General features: G+C 38.1%; 2 protein-coding genes and 1 long non-coding RNA gene across 3 annotated transcripts; 1 reads left to right on the top strand and 2 right to left on the bottom strand.

The window, feature by feature from the left end:
* Positions 1-196: 196 nt before the first annotated feature.
* On the bottom strand, positions 197-1,423 carry LOC131329093 (uncharacterized). The gene is made up of 2 exons (XM_058362165.1): positions 1,033-1,423; positions 197-938 (listed from the first exon to the last, which is right to left on the bottom strand). The coding sequence occupies exon 2, from the start codon at positions 901-903 to the stop codon at positions 472-474; it is 432 nt and encodes a 143-aa protein (XP_058218148.1). The 5' UTR covers positions 904-938; positions 1,033-1,423; the 3' UTR covers positions 197-471.
* An 824-nt stretch (positions 1,424-2,247) lies between these two features.
* Positions 2,248-3,884, bottom strand: LOC131329094 (uncharacterized). The gene is made up of 3 exons (XR_009200628.1): positions 3,618-3,884; positions 2,905-3,243; positions 2,248-2,809 (listed from the first exon to the last, which is right to left on the bottom strand). It is a non-coding gene; the product is annotated as an uncharacterized LOC131329094 (long non-coding RNA).
* Positions 3,885-13,241: 9,357 nt separating this feature from the next.
* LOC131329096 (probable aminotransferase TAT2) lies at positions 13,242-19,867 on the top strand. The gene is made up of 7 exons (XM_058362167.1): positions 13,242-13,670; positions 15,725-16,064; positions 16,161-16,379; positions 17,728-17,787; positions 18,926-19,081; positions 19,172-19,265; positions 19,406-19,867. The coding sequence occupies exons 1-7, from the start codon at positions 13,399-13,401 to the stop codon at positions 19,522-19,524; spliced, it is 1,260 nt and encodes a 419-aa protein (XP_058218150.1). The 5' UTR covers positions 13,242-13,398; the 3' UTR covers positions 19,525-19,867.
* Positions 19,868-21,122: the final 1,255 nt, after the last annotated feature.

Raw genomic sequence — 21,122 nt, forward strand, 5'->3', positions numbered from 1 at the left:
AAAAATGCACCTATGAATCTAATCTCCTCATAAGAAACAAGAAGGATGAATAAAAAAATTAACTTCCTATAACATAAAGGCAATCAGAACATATGAAACTGAATATCAATAATACTCAAAGGCCAGTTTGGTACTCCTTACTTATCAGTTTATTTACTTCTCTGACATCTTGGTGGATAATTTGAGTCTTAATTCATAAAACAAAATTAAAGTTAACAATTATCATAACATCACAGATCCAGCATAGTGAACTCCAAACATACAGAATCCCACCATGAGTAACACCATAATCTCATACTACTAATTGCGATTCTCAGTACCGCGAAATATGACATTCCCAAGATGTGGAAAAAGGATCAGTACAACATAACTAGTTAGCCACGGCCTACCTACGAATAAAATTACAATCCGTACAATTTTATAGTACAACATTACAAATGCGATTAAACACACAAGGCTTATGAATGAAATTCAATATGCATCCCACATAGCAATAGCCATGTCGTCCCGCCTCTTTCCCATCGTTTGCACACTGTGAAGAGACGTGTTGACAAGCTCTACTTGGCCGGCACCACCACCACCATCATCACTATCTCCCTCCCATTCGTCCGCTTCCATATAGCCGTCGAAATATTCATCTCTCCCTTTGTGGATTACGATCATATTGTGGACAACACAACACGCCGTAACTATCGACGGCTGACGAGCTAGGCTATAGTTTGGCATTGACTTCCATATTGGAAACCTCGCTTTCAACACCCCAAAGCATCTTTCGATTACATTCCTCAACGACGAGTGCTTATAGTTGAATAGCTCCTGTGGTGTGGCGAATATTGTGTTAGCCCCATTCCAATGGTCTCTGTGATATCTTTGTCCTTTGTATGGAGCCAGATACCCTACCATATTGGTGTATCCAGAATCGACGACATAGTACTTATCTAAACCATAAATAAAGTGTGTAAGTGTAGTTCAAAACTTTGGGAAAAAAGGAAACAAGATAAGAATAATCTTATTTTATCTTTACTTATTGACTGGTGGGTATGGGAACATATAGGCCAGATTCGTGGCTGCTGCTAAGAACACACGCCTGTCGTGTGCGCTACCTTCCCAACCTGGGTACACGAATATGAACTTCATGTCAAAGGAACACACAGCCATTACATTTTGCGTTTTCGTGGTTTTTCTTCCACGAAATGCAATTTGCATTTCGATGGGTACCGAAGCTTCTATGTGGGTTCCATCTATCGCGCCAACACAATCCTATCATAAGTAGTTTTGGCATTTCAATGTTTGGATGCAATCAAAGAAAGAAAGATTCCAGCCTAAGTAAACTGAAACTATAAATCACAGCTGCCTGCTTACCCAAACATTATAGAAACTAGACACAGACATGGGAAAGTATTGTAGACAGAGACAGACAAAGACAGATTCGAACTTACTGTGAACCATGGTCCCATGGACAGTATCTTTCGCCATGGAGAATTTTTCGAAGGAGTTGCTTCAAGATTTGGTGGTTTAATTATGTATGGCACGAGTCTGCAAATAGCGCGACGCATCTAGTTGAAGTGGTCACTTATAGTAGACGTAGACTGCTGGAACTTGTTAGCAGCAAGTCTATGTCTTCCGCTGTGTCCACAAATATATAAGAAAATAGCCAACGACTCTTCGATAGACAACTTCTTATGATCCCAGTCAAGCTGGCCTTTAAGAATTAGTTTTCTCACCAAGGCTCTAAAAGTATGTTTATCGAAATATCCTTTACCGTACGAGGATGTCCATGCAACAAGAATGTGACATAGTCTTGACCAAACATTTTAGCAGTTCGTTGTGGCATTTTTTCGTCCTCTTCCAACAGTTTGAGTGCTTCGAGGTCCGCCAAATCGTCTTCGTCATCGTCAAGTTTATGTAGTGGAATTCCAATTGTCACATTGTGACTTTTTTACCTTTGCTAATCTATTTTTGTAAAAACTTCCAAACAATATGAGTACTTAGCAATTCTCCATAGCACTAACATAAGTTCAACAGAAATCATAAAACGGAATACTAAAATGAGGAACATCAGTTAGTTAACAATTCAACGCAATATGAGTCGTGAGCAATTACTACTAGTCCTGGCACTAACATAAGTAGGACATAATACTAAAATGAGGAACATCAAAGTTTCCATAGCACTAACACATATCATCCAGAATAATACACCAAGATGTTACTACTAAATATCATCCAGAATAATACAAACAATTACTACTAGTCTTTGTTTCGAAGTTAAACTTTCCGTTCCTAAACAAGATGTTAATCACGATTGACGCTCTATTCATTCCACCCAACCAATCCTCCTGTTAGTTAATAGCCCCATGAACCCTTGCCTCCCAACAGAGGGACCGAAAGCAAGTATGTCATAGGCCTTGTAATATTGATCCTCATTGAAAAAAGACGCAATTTCATCCAGGGCCTTAATACAATCGGCAATAGACAATTAATCTGCTGTCAATTTTTCGAAGTACTCTCCTCTTTTTTGTTGTGCATATCCAAAAGTAGCATATGCTCGACTCTTCTCATCAATCTTGATTGACTTACTACTACTTCCATCGGACTTTCTCTTCCCTCGCGAATCCATCGACATTTGATTTGCCATTCAAATGGGTTTGCCTTACTTCATCATTTCGAGCTCTGCCTCTGTCGTGGGGCCCTTTAGGGTACTAGAATACTCAGAAAATGCACCTGTGGCCAACGTGCCTTCACAAAGCTCTACCAAAACATCATAATGGTCAAGGCCTTTGGATTTGAATTGTTTGGCATCCTTATGTCCCTACAAGGAAATAAAGAGTACGAAATGAAAATACTATAAGGGCCAAGGGTGCCTACAAAAGTTGTAAAGTTACTGGTTCACTAGTGTGAGTATACCTATATATATTCCTACCACATAGGTTCAGGTGCAGTGACGGTTTGTTTTACGGGGTCCCAACCGAACCCACTATGATCTTTTAGGTCTTTGAAGACTGAGAGCTCGTGTTTCAAACGGGAAAAATTTTCTTTCAGCTTTTGAATTGAGTAACCCACTGTGTTTGTCCTTTTCCCAAACTCCTCATAAATGGTCACCCATTGGTGGGGATTAAAAGTCCTCGTCTTTTTTGAGTTAATTGATTCTTCTTTTTTAGCCTCTTGAAGCATGACTTCAATGAATATTTGTGTAATTGCATAAGTCCATTTCTTGAACACGATTTGTGGATGGTCCATTTTCAGCTACCGTGTGGGAAACAATAATAAACATGGGTTACACATCACGAAAAAGGGCCACAAATAGCAAGTTTCCATATAAAGTACAACTTGTATGTATACATGAGGACTAAAAATAGGCTGCCAGTTTTTTTTGTGCTCCATGCTATCATGTATAATCTCCACAAATGTTCCAGAAATGCACTTCGATGGTTTATGGACCATCTTAAAGAAAATAACTTTGTCAACAAATTTTAAAATGCTCTTTCAAACTTCCAATAAAAGACAAATCAAGTATCATGCAAGGTCAAATTTTAGTGAAAACACAACTGCAATGTCCTAAAAAAGTAATTTGTCTATTGCCAAGTCTATTAGCCAATGCAAGAAGTTAGTAGACATACCGCTTGAACGTTGTTTTCACCTACAACAGAGTTTGCTGAGGACGTGGGAGAAGCGTGTCATTTCCTCTTTTTCGTATGAGTTGTCGGTTGTTTCTTTGTTGGTCTTGGGCTGAAATAGCTATTCCAAAAAAGAATAAGAAATGAGTAACTGCAGAACAACTGCAATGTCCTAACAAAATAACTTCACAATAATGCATTTCTCCAAGCTTATCTGAGTCCTAACAGTATCTTGATCGCAAGACCGACCACTTCAAAGCAGAACATTCCTAAACAGCCTTGCATGATTCCTCAAGCATACATTTTGCTTAACCATGTCACTTGTCTCTATCTACCCTCAACTATCAACCTTTGTATTTCAAACTGAGTAAGGTAATAAAAGAGGAAATCCGTATCAAATTTATATGTTGAATGATGTGGCCTCATGTCATCCTTCCAGTTTGAAGGTAGAACACCCGTACCACTGCCACTTCGTTCTTGTGGTGCTTTTTTTCACGAGTTTTTTGCAATAATGGAGCTTCCAATTTCAAAATCGTTCACCAGCGGGTTAGTTGCCAATTTTATTGAAACCATTATTTTTAATAGTACACATCATCTATCCAATGGGTTTCATCAGGAAGCCCAATCGATTATCATGTCGGACTACATTTGCAGAAAAAGTCTCCCTACAGTTCAAGTTATTTGATGAGCAAATAGACTAATGGATTTACAAGAATTCTGTTTGTCTACAAAGCTAGCTGTATTATTGGTAGTTGTTATCCCTTCATTCCGGATGACAGTGTGATGACGTTAAGCCCCAAATTTTTTCTCTTTTTTAGCCTCAAAAAAACTATCAGGCCTTTATTTAGACCTAATTCAAACCTAACACTGACTTCACTATTCATGTTCTTCCCAAATATAACAACTTTTTTTTTAATCAGAGACACCCAAATAGCAGATTACATGCTCGATTGCAACAGTATACGTTTCAAAACAAATACATACCACATATCTATATATAGGACTATGAAATTAACTTTTCATACAAACAAATTGGAGTAAGTTACAGAATAATACCTCTATTTGTTCGAATTTTGGTTGGTTTTAGATCCCACTTCCCACACTTTATTGATTCTGTAATGCCCCATTTTTTCGGAAACAATATAAAATAAAATCTTAAAAAAATTTGCTAAATAAATATAATTTTTCAAAATAAAGTTTAGCTATTACAGTTACAAGATAAATTTACTGATTCAAAATACATTAATTTCAGAGCTAACTCTAGGCTTGATACAAATCCGAATCATACTCGATCTTCGTTTCCTAATATTCTTTCCGTGTCGAACTGCACCATCTTCGAATCCTCTCCATTGAATCCTGCGCCCACTGACAAATTGATCGCCGAAGCAAACGATTTGCCAGGATACAGACGTATCCGTGAGTGATAAATCATTCAGTAGAATAATCCAACCCAACTACCCCCCTTACTTTACAGCTCACAAGCAACAAGATAATAATAATGCGAAAGAGCAGAATAAAGATTTACAAACACCAATTTATTACTATTCATTATCCTAATGTGAAATCTAAGATCTCTCCGCGAGATCTTTCCTCCCCCAACCACTAGCCATGCTTGGTCCCATGAGGTCACTTCCCTTTGCTGTCGCAGGTACACCTAAGTTATATACCGAGTGTACACCCCAATAACTACAACAAGAGAAAAGCTTATCATGCCTGAATCACAACTAGGGTTTGCCTATCTTATATACCACTTCACCATCATCACTGGACACATGCCAGTTTATCAATTCATCACTGGACACACGCCAGTTTCAATCTCATCACATCTCAAAATCACGCCTACAGGCAATCTAAAAATAAAACTTTCCAATTCTTCCATTACCTAGCATCGTCCAGGTGAATTCTATTCGCATACCACCCCATGTCTCTAGGGTCCAATCTAGCATTTCAAATCAAGTATCGGGCAATATGCAATTAAAACGAATAATAATTAAAACAATTAGTAAGCAATGCAATCATGCAATTTTTTATGAATGAGCCGTTGCCCCTAATACCGCATGACCAGATGATAATAAGTAAGAATTTTTTAAAAGAATTAAAAAAAAATTCTAAGCTCCTATTAATTATTTTCAAGTAATTAGATTAATTAAAAACTCATTAAATGCATTAATTATGTAAAATATTAGAATAATTAACATGACCTTAATAAGAGTCCTAAAGGTCCTATGCAACCAGTAGAGTGTCAAAAGTTGGGTTCGGAGAGTCGCGGAATTAATTTAAATAAAGACGTTAAATAAAGTGGCCGAAAGTGAAGTAAATAGATAATAAATAGTTACTAATTAAAATATGTTGAGATTAACAAAGTTTCATCTTTGGAATGTAAGGAGTCTAAATAAAATTACTCGGGCATTAATAATATGGTTTATAAGGTCGTAAAGTAATTTTGATTGGAAACACTATAAAAATAACAATAAATAGTAAATTAAATTAAAAAATATATTAAATTAACAAGATATCATCTTTGAGATGCAAGGAGTCTATGAAAAATAGTTTGGGTGTTAAAACGTTGTTTGGAAGGTCGCAAAGATTTTTTGTTTATAAACTTTGAAAGATAACTAATAAATAATTCAATAAATAGATAATTAAATAAAAAAAATATGATCTTAACAAGTTATGATCTTTGAGGTGTGAAAAGTCTAAAAAAAATAGTTCGGGCATCAAAAATGAGGGTTGAAAGGTTGCAAAGTTGTTTCGAAACATTTAAAACCAACTCAATCTACCAGATAAATTAAACTGATATAATTAATACGTTTTATACTAAGTTGATATTACATTGTAAGAAAATAATATCACGTCAGTAATTTTTTATAATATTAATATCAGAAAGATTGTAAAAAAAATATCATAAGGGTCATCTTCTTCGTAAATAATTACAAATAAAATGCCGGGCTCAAAAATAATATCAAATTGGTGAATACGGCAGAAAACGCGCAGTGAACTATATTTTTTTCGTTCGGGACATAGGGTTAAGCATATAAACACTTAATATACTTGGAGAAGAGGTTGGATAGGATTATAATACCTTGAATCGGATCAAATTGATTTAAAAACGAATCTTGAATTTTGGGGAAGAAGACTTCAGGTTCTTTGATCGGAAGACTTTGGGATCGGATTGAGGCTTGTTTGGGGATGCTCTGGGTTGTAGGAGGTGATCGAGATGGTTGAATTGAGTTTCGGTTGGGCGTAACTATGAAACCCACTTTTCTCTTTTTTTCTTTCTCTCTCTAAAACTCCATTGATTGGAGCTTGGGTTTCTTCTGTTTTTCTCTTCTTTTCTGGTCGGTGGAGTTTGGGAAATATCATGGTATTTTCGTGGGTCAATGGGATGGGGTATTTATAGGAGAATTTGGGTGGAAGATGATAAGAGTGAATTTAATGGGGTTGGGTTCATGGAATTTGAAATGGACTAATTGGGCTTGATTTTAGGATTAGGGAGGAAGTAGAGACTGAGTAGGAGACGGAGAGACGGAAGGAGTTTGAGGTGAGGGAGGAGAAGGAGTTAGGGATGGCAATTTGAACCGAACCGATGGGTACCCGAACTGTAACCGAAGTTTTTCCCCGAAAAATAACCGAAATTTTCCCCGCGGGTACGGATATGGTTGAGAGTAAGAAATATCCGTTCGGGTTCGGTTCGGGTATGGTTTGTCTGTTACCCGAACCGATCCCCGAACCGAACCGTATCTGAACTGAACCGAAATAAGTAAATTACGAAAATACCCAAGATATATATATGTGATGTTTCTGCTGTTTAGGGTTCACTCCCATCAATTCCACTCCACGCAGCCAACTCTTCTCAAACCCACCCCCTCCTCTCCTGATCTCCTCTGCAACCCCTCACCCATCTGCCGTTCGTCACAACCCTCCGCCGTTCATCGTCAATCTCACTCTCTCTGCCGTAAGTCTCTCTCTCTCTCATCTCCGGCGAATCAGTTTCCCCCTCTGCCGTAAGTCTCTCTCTCTCTCATCTCCGGCGAATCAGTTTCCCCTTCACACGCACGCCGCAACCCCCTCCTCTTCTCCGTTCGACATCTATCTCTCTTATCTCCGGCAACGACATGCTCTATCTCATCTCCGGCGACGACGTGCTCTCTCTCATCTCCGGCAATGACGTGCTCTCTCTCATCTCCGGCTCTCTTCTTCGGATCTCATCTCTGAGTATTTTTCCATTGATTGCTAATCATTATTTGTTTTATTCGATCAGATCTGTTTCTAGTTTATTACTCATCTGCAATTTACCAGTTGATTTTTCGTCTGTGGTTCGATCAGAAATTGAGTGATACTCATCGGTTTTGACTCAATTTTTGTTTCTTTGTTTGGATTAGAATACCGATCGGGTATCCGTTCGGTTCAGGGATTACCCGAAAACCGAATGGCTCAAAATTGGTTTCATTCTTCCCTTCCCGTTCGGGGATCGGGGCGGATATGGACGGAACTTCGGGTTCGGGGATCGGGGACGAAAAACCCAATTTCCGCCCCGAATGCCCCGAATGCCATCCCTAGAAGGAGTGTACATGCATGCATGTGTGCGTAGGAAAATTTTAAAAAGAATGCATGTATATATTGCATGCATAATTGTATTAAAAAAAAAGAATTGCATTAAGGAAAATAATCCTAATAATATTATATTTAGAAAAAAAAATTGGGTCAAAAATCCGAGTCGTTACAAATTCAGGGGCTCTCTTCGTTGTGGGTGTCTTAACTTACGGCCATAGTTTTCTTTGCCTCATCCACCGGTGCATATTGTATGAGACGAAAGTCGATATATACTGGCTTGAAGTTAGGTTTCCTTCATGAATACCCTTTCACATCTTCAACGTAGGAAGGCTGAGATGAGAAGGAAATAGGGCTGACAGATTCAGAGAAATCTGTAGGTGAAATTCGCGGAGAGATTGAGGGCAGGGCTGAAAGATTCAGAGAGAGAAAGAGATTTGCGGAGGGCTGTACCAGCGGTGTTTCAGAAGGAGATGACGGCAGCGTAGGGTACGCAGGGTAGATGAAGAAGAATAAAGGTGAGTGAAGATGGGTGAACGTTGGAAGAAACCAGCGGGTAAAGAAATGAGAACAGTGATGGCCTGATGGGATTAAAAAAATAAAGGCCTGCCCCACTATGGCCCACCTTTGTAAAAAAGAACTCACATCCGATCACAACAAAACTCTTTTTAAGTTCAAAAACTCTTTTTAAACATGAAACAGAACACAACATAAATAATACTCGATACAAAACACAATATCTAGGTGCTCTTAATAGATATAAAAGAAACAAATAAAAAGCCAAAAAAATTAAATTTATGTAATGTGTTATACGTCAAGCATGTATCGAAATGGAATGCAACGGTCCTTGATATCTCGAAAATCATATATGATTGCATTGGAACTAATTTTTGCGTCAATTTTTTTCTCAATGAATATAACTAAAGCATCTGTGGAAAACTCATCATCTATTTTGTTGCGATTTTGACAATATGTCAATATTCATAGTAGGAAATGTTTTCTGGCCGCCATTCTTTATTCAGTGGAGCCATCGAGTACAGTTTTGATATTAAGAAAGATATAGTTAATTATGAAAATTTTGAACCACGGGGAGGTCCTGAGCACTACTAGTTATGTCTTTAACCTGAGAAATTTTTCAGTGCCGAGCACGTATCTCAGCCGTCCAAACGTGTTTTGGACGGCCCAGATGTTTGGGCTTGTGGGGATGTTTTGGTAATTTTACACTCAAAATTTATCCAAACAGATCTGGGCCTTCCAAAACACGTTTGGACGGCCGAGATGGTGCTCGGCACCACGTGGCCGGTGCCAACCTGGCACTGAAAAACTTCTCCTTTGACCTGGATCTTCTTCATCACACCTAGCACAAAGTGATGAATTTTCAATCTGAATTCCTGAAAGGAATGGTTTTAACATTTTTTTCATCAATTCATATTTCTCATATGTACCTTGGCCGCCGAAACCAAACCTCTATGAAATGAGAGAAACTTATTCACAGCTTAGCCGTGAACAACTTCTTTACAGTTTAGGTTTTCAGCCGCTTGGGAGGCTAGCGTCTCCTTCCCTCATCCCTCCGAGCATCTCCTCCTTCCTCCTCCTTCCTCTCTCCTCACCCATTTCCGTCTTCGTGCTCCTTCTGGCACCGTTTTCCTCCCTGCATTGCCATCCTCTCCTGTCGGTTTCTTTCCCTAGTTTGATCCAGTTGATGCTTAACGGCTTGGTGGAATTGCGGTTTGCGAGAGGGTCAGCAATTTGGGCGCGTGGTTTCTTCGGCCTGTTGCCATTTCTGGGGAGCGGGCTTGTGCTTAATGGCGAAGGTTCTGTGCAGCCGCTGTTATTGCGACTTTCCCTTGGCCGTGCTGATTCTAATCAGTGGCCGGCGCTCCTCTAGATTGATTGGTGGGTGGCGCGAGCGTGCATCACCATTTTTCTGGCTTTGGTGGTTGCTGATGGTGGTGGTTTATGGTTAGTCTAGGGCTTGTTTGGACGGCGGCTCTGTTTTTGGTGTTGGCTGGGGTTGGTGCTAATGGTGGTCAAGGGTTGCGGTGGCGGTGTTGGGGTTTGGGGGGCTTGTGCAGGTGTTTAGGATTAGGGTTTCTTTTTTTTTTTTGTTGGGTTTGTTCCTTACCAATCGTTGGGTTGTTTTTTGAGTTTTTCCTCTTGGTTTGGACTCAGCTTGTTGGGCCTAAATTAGTTTTCTCCTTGTGGTTAAGAGAAGAGGGTCTTGGATGGTCAGGCCATTGTACCCAAGCTCATATTATCTCTGTACTTCGTGTTATATGAGTTAATGAAATTTATTTTAGAAAATTAGAAGCCGGTCCTCCTTTCTAGGGTCGGTTTGATCTCAACCCTGAATTTTATTTTCGAACCTATATAGGCTCGGTAATGGTACGTGTTGACATTTCTACCCCAAAGCCAAATGTACCCTCCTCTCTAAATGTCTGTCATTTCTCGCCACCCACCCCCTGAGCAAAACCCCCGCTGCCAATGCCTAGCGCCAGATCGACATCGCCATCGACCTTTCCAACGAGTCCGCCTTCGCCGTCTACCACTACCTCTGCCCTATCGACGTCGTCATGCTCCTTCAAGTCCGCACCACCCTCATCCTCTACAGCGCCGAGTTGCCGACTGGGGTGCCACCAACCTCTCCATCTCTGACGACCAAGAATCCCAACAGAAACTCAAGGACGAGTTCGACAGCTTTCCATCACAGATTGATTCAATTTTAGTGTGGTTGATCTTTTCCATTCTCCTTCAATCATTTCTCATACATGTAATTGAACAGAGTTGAATTTGATTCTAAAGTAAGAACATGTTGAAGATCTGAATTCAAATATGAATTTGATTCTTGTTGGATTGCAGCTTTTAGTTCATGACTTCGAAGCTCCTCTACGGAGTATTGACTGCAGTCATTGCCCGTTGAAGCTTCTCTTCGTACAGTAGATATGTATATAGATGTGTATATGTGTAGGAAGTAATTTGTGTGGTTATATGGAGTGGGTTTTGTGTTCAAAATCTGTCGTAATCATTACATAATTTTAAAATTTTGTAATTATTTTTTATGTGAATTGTGTATTTTAGTGTATTTGGGCTATGTGAATTGTATGGTGGGTTATGTGAACCGTGTGTGTTGAGTCTACGTGAACTGTATGTTTTGGGGCTATGTGAATTATGCGTAGAGGCTATGTGAACTGTATATTTTAGTGTGTGGTAAGACTATATGAATTATGTATTTTCGATTATGTGAACTGTGTATTTTGAGGCTATGTGAATTATGTGTAGGGGCTATGTGAACTATATATTTTAGTGTGTGGTAAAACCATGTGAACTGTGTATTTTCGATTATGTAAACTGTGTAATCGACTATGTGAACCATGTGTATTGAGGCTATATAAAATGTGTATTTTAGTGTGTAGTGAAACTATGTGAATTATATATTTTTCAGTTTACATAACCCAGTTTTCATAGATTTTTCAAAAAAGAAAAAAAAACAGTTCTCATAGAGATAATTCTATAGTTCTCATAGAAACAATTATCATAGACAATTTATTTTAGTATGTGGTGAGGCTATGTGAATTGTGCAGTGGGCTATGAGAACTGCATATGCGAATTATTTATTTTAGTGTGTCGTAAAGCTATGTGAACTACATATGCGAATTGTTTATTTTAGTGTGTCGTGAAGCTATGTGAACAGTGCGGTGGACTATGAGAACTGCATATGCGAATTATTTATTTTAGTGTGTCATGAGACTATGTGAATTTTGCGGTTGGCTATGAGAACTGCATTACGAACTGTTTATTTTAGTGTATGGTTAAGCTATGTGAACTGTTTATTAATTTTTATGAGATATGTTTATTTTAGTGTGTGGTTAAGCTATGTGAACTGTGTTTTTTCTTATAAGAACTGTGTATTTTCTATGAGTTTTGTGTATTTTTCTATGAGAACTGTCTATAAGAACTATGTATTTTCTATAACAATTGTGTATTTTCTATGAGAATTGTGTATTTTCTATGAAAACTGTTTATGAAAATTGTGTATTTTATATGAGAACTGTGTATTATACATGAGAACTGTCTATGAGAACTGTGTATTTTCTACGGGAACAGTGTATTTTTATATGAGAACTGTATATAAGAATTGTATATTTTTCTAAGGGAACTGTGTATTTTTTATAAGAATTATGTATTTTCTATGAGAATTGAGTATTATATATGAAAACTATGTATTTTCTATGAGAACTGTGTATTTTAGTATATGCTGGGGCTATTTGAACTATGTATTTTTCAATTCACATAGCCATTTCACATAGTTCTCATAGAACTGACTATGAGAATTAACAGTTCTCATAGACTGTTCACATAGCCAAAGGTATTTTTGTCTGAAACATTTTCATAAAGACAGTTCTCATAGAAATAGTTTTCATAGACAGTTCTCATAGAGACAATTCTCATAAAAATAATTCTCATACCAAAGGGTATTTTTTTAATCTTACATAATTTCATAGTTAATATGGATCTTGTTTAGTAAATATTGTCGAGTAGGTTCCAAAAATATAATTTTTTTTAAAATAAATATCTACCACAAAAGATATTACTTTTTAAAATTTAAACAATATTTTAATGGTTCACCAATGCTCATGGAACATTGGATAATTTTTCTATACTAAATACTGTCTAGTTTCGTGCGCTAATGCGCGTGAAGGGGCATGGTTGGAATAAAAAATATAAATAATTGTGCAGGACTAAATTAAGTCTGTACCTAATTTTTAGGACTGGCCTAAAAATTTCCCAATTTATTTTTGTTGTTTCCAAAAAAAAAAAGCTTCTTTACAACGGCAATCAATAACGACCGTCTAAAAGTGTTCTTGACGGTCCGGATTTTAATGAAACTTTTTTAGAAAAAAATTTAACTTTTTCGTGAAAAATTTTCATTAACATCCAGACCATGTGATTAACGCCGTAAACAACTATTGAAGAAGATTTTCTCTTGCGAAATCGCAACATAATTTCAGAGTTTGTCTTCAAATTGCTCTCCTCCACTTTCTTTTCTTTTCTTTCTTTATAGGTTTCCTGATTGCCAAACACAACATAACCAACTCCTTTTGTCTCTATGTACGTGGTTCCACACCACCATGCACTTTGGCTAGATATTTATCTCCACCCTCTCTCTCATTGACAAGTCACACACACTCACTCTTGAACTGAATCTGAGAGAAGAGGAGAGAGAGAGAGAGAGATGGAAAACGGGACGGCGGAGAGATGGGGATTCAGGGGGAACGAGGTGCTGAGCACGGCGTCGGCAATCACAATCAGAGGCGTACTCAACGAGGTCATGGGGAACATCAATGAATCGGACCCCAGGCCAGTCATCCCTCTCGGCCACGGCGACCCCTCTGCTTTCCCCTGCTTTCGGACCACCCAGATTGCCGACGACGCCGTCGCCGACGCCCTCCGCTCCGCCAAATTCAACGGGTATGCCCCCACCGTCGGTGTTCTTCCGGCCAGAAGGTACGTCTGCTTCGACATTCGAAATATATTTTTATATATATGAACATGCATTACTACTACTTTGAGATTAAAGTGACAAGTGACTTCGTTTGGTTATTTTTTTAAACTAGTGATATTAAAGTGATGCTTTTAAATCTTATGTTGTCTTCTTTTTTTTTCCCGATCGGCAACATTATAGTACTGTTATTGTTTGGAATTTTTGCACGTGTGATTTGAGTGTGGTTGTAGCATTTTTGTTTTTGTAAATAAGCATAGTACAATTTTGAAAAAACCACTAAGAGGATGTGAGGCGTGATTATAAAAAAGTAGAGTGCTTGATTCAACTTTATATTTTGGTCGTAAAAATTTGCCCCGCATTATATTTTCGTTTTAGACTCCCGCATCATATTTTCGTTTTAGACTCCCGAAAAGTTAGGCCGGCCAACTGACCGGTTTTATTTTTTGTTGGTGGCTTGGTGCTTTCAATTTGGAAATTAATTTTGTCACATCTGTAGAAAAACCAACCTTTGAAGGTAAGAAGTGAGGGGTGGCGTCATGAATGATCGTAGATGACTAGATGTCATGATAATATACTCTTGGACTGGAAAAGGCAAAATTGCTTTTGACATCACCAAATAATGATGTTTTAGCTGATACTATCAGATACTCATTCATTAATATAATAACATATACTTATTTGTTCAACTGCTCAGTTTCGACTCTACAAATTCATAAAACATACTGATATACGATTGAGCTGATTTTTTATACTGATATACGATTGAGCTGATTTTTTATAAGACTCCATAAAAAATATTTTAAAATTTATGGGTATTTTTTTTTGCATTTTGTGGGGCCCGGAATGGACCCCACATGGAGCAGGGGAAATGGTACGGTTATCATAGACTTATTAATGAAAATCTAATACAGTACTATATTAGAGGGCGGAAATGCCTGGCTTATTTTGTTGTTGTTTGTTCAATCGATGTCAATTGCTTCCCATTCACTCTGTATACAGTTTCTAATTAAACTTTTTTTCCCAACAATTAATTCACACCGCAGTGAGAGTAGTTGTGAAAACTTATTTTTTTTGTTAGGCGATCATGGAAATCACTTTTGTGACACAATTTCACAATTTTGTTTGCACGGGCTAAAGGTGTTTTCTCTTTCAATGTTAGAATGCTTTGTAAACAGAAAGGTGGCATTGCATCTTTTTTTTCCCTTCTACTGTTTACAGCTTCAGCATCCACAAAGTTACAATTAACTTTTTGGGCACGGTTGCATTATCTTGATATGTGGACATGGGTGGAAATGCGACATATGTGGTTTTAAACACAGTACGAAGGCCTGCAGCGAGAGATGTTGAGAGTGTTTATGAGTTATTTATCTCACAAATATCTTCTAAGGTGTATCCTTTCTCCTCCCACGTAATTCTGTTTTTTTTTTTTTAAAGAAACAGTTTTATTGGTAAACTATGTTAAGCTCTTCCCCTCCGAAGGGGATTAAAACATGGGGCAAAAAAACTTTATTGAAACATGAGGTGTAGATATTATATCCCATGTACGGTATCTATCACAGACTATCATTTTTTAGGCTACCTGAAAAGTCAGCCTAAGTCCGGGAGAATTGTTCCAAACTAAATTAGAGGCAATTGTACGTGTCATGTTGCTAATATTCATGGGTAATGTATTCTTTTTAGCCTTAGTCCCATGGGATGGGATTGCCAATACCATGTCCCCATGGGATGGCCAATCCTGCCTAGTGAGAGGATTCCTACTCCCATGGGATTGTTCGTCCTATCCATTTTGGCAACACACCAAACCCAATATTAGATGGCCCACAGGATTATTAGTCCAATCCCACCACCTATCACAAGGCCTCAAGGTTTTACGCAAACTGATTGAATTTCTTTTCCCTCCTCACTACTTGAACATCTAGACATGTTCATCCATTCCATTTTTACCTATATCCTTCTGTGTGCTCTGTAGGAAAAGAAAAGGATAATACACGTTCTTACTCTGTAGAAGATAAAGTTCATCCAATTACCGTCATTCTTACACCTTCATATTATATAGGGCCATAGCAGATTACCTCTCGAAAGATCTTCCATACAAATTATCACCAGGTGATATTTATCTGACAATTGGATGCACACAAGCAATTGAAGTTATCTTAACAGCTCTTGCTCGACCTAAGGCCAACATTCTACTGCCAAGACCAGGCTTCCCATTCTATGAAGCCCGTGCAGCATATAGCCGTCTTGAAGTCCGCCACTTTGATCTTCTTCCAGAGAAGGGTTGGGAGGTAGATATTGATGCAGTTGTATCTCTGGCAGATGAGAATACTGTCGGCATGGTCGTTATCAACCCAGGCAACCCTTGTGGGAATGTCTTTACATACCAACATTTAAAGAAGGTGTGTGTTTAAGTTTTGTGGAAATATAAATGCATAATCTGGTTATTATTTGATGATTTTGCATACCATGTTGGTGATTGGTTGCATAATTCTTAGATCGCTGAGACTGCAAAAAAGCTTGGGATATTAGTGATTGCTGATGAAGTCTATGATCATCTTACTTTCGGGAGTAACCCATTTGTTCCTATGGGAGTGTTTGGATCTATTGTTCCTGTTGTTACCGTTGGGTCTATCTCAAAAAGGTGGATTGTTCCTGGTTGGCGACTTGGTTGGCTTGTCACAAACGATCCCAATGGCATTCTCGAAAAACATGGGGTACTCTCTCTCTCTCTCTCTCTCTCTCTCTCTCTCTCTCTCAGTAGCCTCCCCTGGGAAACCATGCCATGTTTGTTTGTACTTAATTATGTCATTAATTTTCTTCACCCTAGAATAAAAAGGCGTTATGCCTAATTTCTTTTCGCTGAAATAATTTTTATTTTCCTTGAATACATAATCTGAGAGGAATCCTTACTCATGAGAGCAATCCTTCCCAATTAAACAGAAAAGGAAAAAAAAAGAGAAAGGAATCCTTCTTCTTTTTTCTATTATGCTGAAATTCTGGTGTTGAACTTAAAAGATGCGATGCTTCCTGATAAGAGGCATTGCCAACTACACTGTTGATGTCATAGAAAGTTTGTGTTATTCCTCTTGAGTACAGGTACCTGTGTTAGCTATCAGAATCTTAGCTTTGATTTTCAAGAACTAACTGTGTGATAAAGGTGGATAAATTCGTGCTTTTGAGTCTTCTAATGACCATAAACCAAAGAAGAACCAAAGGAGTTTATTTTCATCTCTTATCAGAGCAATAACAAGATGAACACATGTTGACCTGACCAACTAATCCTGTCTTTCTATTGTTCGAGTGTATCAATATATTTCCTTCCTATTTTCCATAGTTCCATTCAAGCAATAAGATAACAAGAAGGGATATAAGAATACAAATATGATATCTATCTGCAGCTGGACCTTACGTGCTTTGTGCTGCTGCTAATTTTCCTTCACGTTACTGTTTTGATTCCTTTTCTATTATAACCTACACAACTTAAAGGGTGTTTAGATGTCCCGTGAAAGAAAGTAAAACTTACAAAACCGAATTGTATTTAAATTACAAGTTAGTATGGTAATGAGGATAAAGAAAAAATCTAGTATGTGGATGTATCTTTCTCACCAGAACTAGTCTACAGTTTCAGAAAGCAGATGCTTAGAAAATAAGACAAATAGACATGAATGAATAACAATGTAAATGTTAATTTACAAATTGCTTCGGTGTCTTCAGAAAACTGAATCTGTAATAATCCTGTTTCAAATTTAAGGGAATGTTTCCTCCTTCAAGGGACCCTTGAGATGGCAAAATCGCTTGATAAAATTGGATAATGGATTTTTTTTTGCTGCATTCAAAGCAGGGAGCACAATTCTTGTGGTTGGAGTGTTAATAGATGAACATCACTTTCTCTTACAAAGTTTCTGGTTGTATGGTGCTCCTGTCTACATGTAAAGCCACATCCACATGAAATTTGTTGTTGCTTCTGATTGTTCTGTTAATTTAGATCTCATAGCCATTTGGAAATGTGAATTATATTCGGTGATTTACAAGAAACTAATGTCGTTGTTTTCTGGTTTACAGATTGTTGATTGCATCAAGGGTTTTCTCAATATTTCCTCTGACCCGGCAACCTTTATTCAGGTTTGTACTTCATCATGCCTTTCCTGAGTAACATGTTAAGGAGAAAAATAAGATCACGATACTTTACAGTGTACAATCTAAATTGGCCTTTCTGTGATGGAGCATTCAGTAGAAAAGGGCAAAGAATCAAATAGGGAATTATCCACTAGCTGGTGAACTTACACAGCAACTAAAGGTTTGATGACAAATGATTCGACTAGATTATATCAACCGAAGAAAGAAAAAAAAAAAACCATTCTTGTTGCAATGTTGAGCACTGGAGCTTTTGATAGCTCATATCAACTCAGTACATCAGTGGCTGTGATTCTCTTCTAATCTAGCATCCAATTCTAACTGTCTACAGCGAACATATTGGTTGGAATACTAGGACATTTCTGCGAATTACACTAGTTTCTATAATTACGGTATGCATAAAACTAATCTAGACAGTTAGTATTGGTATTATTGTGACCTGTAGAAAATGAATACTGCCCCCGTCCAGTGGCAGATGCAAGATTTGTACTCAGCGGGAGCCCGAATCATTTGCATTTTTACATTAATAACAAAAAAATTAGTCTATAACATAAATATGCTCTTACTAGTTCTGAGAAAAGACGAGATTGTGTACATATATACATAATCGCACTTAATTATATATAACCACGACCAAAAGATGGTCGATAACTTGAAATTATAGGGGGGGTTTACACATACATAGAAACTTTATCAACTTTTTCTTCACTCAAGAGACTTGCAGGGGCTGATCTTACAAAAATTTTCCAAATTAATCTAAAAATATAGTATAATTAGTGGGATAATTGGGAGGTGTGTAGGGGTCTGGGGCCCGCTTGAACATCCCTATGTCCGCCCATGCCCCCGTCCGTTAATTTTTCTCTGTTTTCGGAAGTCATGCAAGTTTTTGAGATCTTTTAATTTGGAGCAAAAAAATTAAAGAAAATATGAGCATAAGTACTTTATTTTTTATCAGAGAAATGGCTTGACTTTCGAAAAACACTCTAATTATGGGATTGAGGGAGTAGTATTTTGTGTTTATGGAATTCCATTGATTATTGCACATGGAATCTAGTCATGCTACCTTCATGATCTTGCTCTTCTTCTGGCTTTTGTGAATATTGTTTAATGGTTTTTGTACCATCAGGCGGCAGTTCCTCAAATTCTTGAGAAAACGGGAGATGTTTTCTTTTCCAAGATTGTTAACATACTTAGAGAAGCTGCAGATGTTTGCTATGATACAATTACGGAGATCCCTTGCATTACTTGCCCAAACAAACCTGAAGGATCCATGTTTGTAATGGTAAGGATCTGCATAACTTGCAATTGTATTGTGCTTCAAACTAAGCAGATCTAAAGTACCTCTTACGACTTCTTCGGGTTTTTATTTTAGGTTAAACTAAACCTATCACTACTTGAAGACATTAAGGATGATATTGACTTTTGTGTGAAGCTGGCGAAGGAGGAGTCTGTGGTGGTTCTACCAGGTAAAACAAAACAATCAAACCATTTTTTTCAATGCATTGAAATTTACAGTTCTCCTCTTCGTTACCTGACAATGATCCCCATGTGAGAAGCAATTTCCACCATATACGATATCCTCATTTGTAACATCCTCTTTTTGCAGGGGTTGCCGTTGGACTAAAGAACTGGCTTCGCATAACATTCGCCATTGAGCCATCATCTCTTGAAGAAGGTCTTGGGAGGATAAAGGTTTTTTACCTAAGGCATGCCAAAAAGCAATAAGATGGTTTCCTCTTTCTAGTAAATGAGAAATCCTGCTTCATCTCTTCAGTTTCTGCTGAGGATTTCGAAGGAATGGTTAGTGTGATGATCAACACGCGCACGTTGATCTCATGTTTTATTTATGTTGGCAGAATAATGTGTTCTTTCCAATTTCGTGTAACCCTGTAATAAGAAAAATGGAAAAGAATTATGTGTTCTTTTCCAATTTCGTGTAACCTTGTAATAAAAAAAAAAAAGTGGAAAATAAGCCTCACGATGAGAGAGGTGGTGATCCAAGTTTTTGATCTTATGCTTCCTTTCATTGTTTGTTTATAACTATATATGAATATCTCCTTTTCTTGAAGTGTGGGGAATCATTTTTTTTTTTCCGGAAAAAAACTCTGTGGACGATTTATTTCTCTAGCATTCAACAATTTCCAAATCCTATTTACTGTTTTTTCAGCAATTTCTTTTACTTTTTTTCTTGGGGATCCGGCTTCTGTGCAGGCAGAGAAGCCTCCGCAGTCCATGACTCCCATCTTGACTAGAAACTTCCAACGAAATCTTACCATTAAAAATACTTTTGGACGGATGAGATCACATATTGCTCTCTGCCGTCCAAAGACCGCCAAAGAGAAGCCTAATTCTTTTCTTGGTGGAAATTTTTCTCAAACCAGTCTTTCAGTACTTCAAAGATCACGAGCTTTGCAATGCAACTCATCTAACCACCCACTGTTACATCCCCAGGAAATTCAGCGAACTGTTGCTTAAAACCTCAAATATTTTGTCACGGAGCCCCCTTGCATCAACCACCACCATTTCCCTCCATTGAAAGATCTCCAATGACTAACTCTCTTTTGTCCCTTACAGTACTCCTTCTAATGTCAGGCTTAGTCCTGGCTTATATTAATCCTTACCGCGGCGACCCTCAGCCCTGGACCGACCCCGACGGCGCCGACGTGGCATGGTACTTCCTCCCATGCATGAACTTCCTCGAGGGGTTCGAACCCAATCCGGCCCCAGCCTGTTGTGGTCAGCTTGGAAAGCTCAACACAATAGCAGGACGTAAGGATGGTCCACAGAGGATTTGTAAGTGTGTTGCTGACTTGGTGGAGGTGGTCGGTACCATACTCGAACCACACGATGAAGCACTTTCGAGCATGTGCGGAGTTCATCGTGGTTTTCCTCTTCACTCAGGCTGCCCTAGCGGTCATTAATCGTAAGGATGGCTGCGAATTCTGCACTGGCGACGTCGAGCAAACAAATAAGGGGATTTGTCTAATAAGGATGTATACACAAGAAGAACGAAAACGCTTATTTCACGAATAATGTCACCGTTACTCCTAAACTGGAAGTATTTCACTATGTCATTATATACTATCGTGATTTGTACTTGTAAAATCCTATCGTCACTTCATAAACTCATGGTGGATGTGTTTTCTATTCAAACCGCGAATTGTCTACGGTTTTCCATGTTCTAATTGAGCCTACACAAAACAAAATTCAACAAAGTTGAACAAAAACTCAACACAGACAAGGTTTTCAAGTGATCACAAAATTATGGGAACAAGGATAATAAGTTCATAAACGTTAGAGTGTTTGCTTCTAATTTCCAATTA

The sequence above is a fragment of the Rhododendron vialii genome, chromosome 6a (genome assembly GCF_030253575.1).
Source record: "Rhododendron vialii isolate Sample 1 chromosome 6a, ASM3025357v1".
In the NCBI taxonomy this organism is placed as follows: Eukaryota; Viridiplantae; Streptophyta; class Magnoliopsida; order Ericales; family Ericaceae; genus Rhododendron; species Rhododendron vialii.

Excerpts from the sequence above, each read along its gene's own strand:
- LOC131329093 (XM_058362165.1), bottom strand. The coding sequence starts at position 903 with ATGGTAGGGTATCTGGCTCCATACAAAGGACAAAGATATCACAGAGAC.
- LOC131329096 (XM_058362167.1), top strand. The coding sequence starts at position 13,399 with ATGGAAAACGGGACGGCGGAGAGATGGGGATTCAGGGGGAACGAGGTG. Across the intron at positions 16,065-16,160 it reads CATACCAACATTTAAAGAAG|ATCGCTGAGACTGCAAAAAA; the intron begins GTGTGTGTTTAA and ends CATAATTCTTAG. Across the intron at positions 17,788-18,925 it reads ACCCGGCAACCTTTATTCAG|GCGGCAGTTCCTCAAATTCT; the intron begins GTTTGTACTTCA and ends TTGTACCATCAG.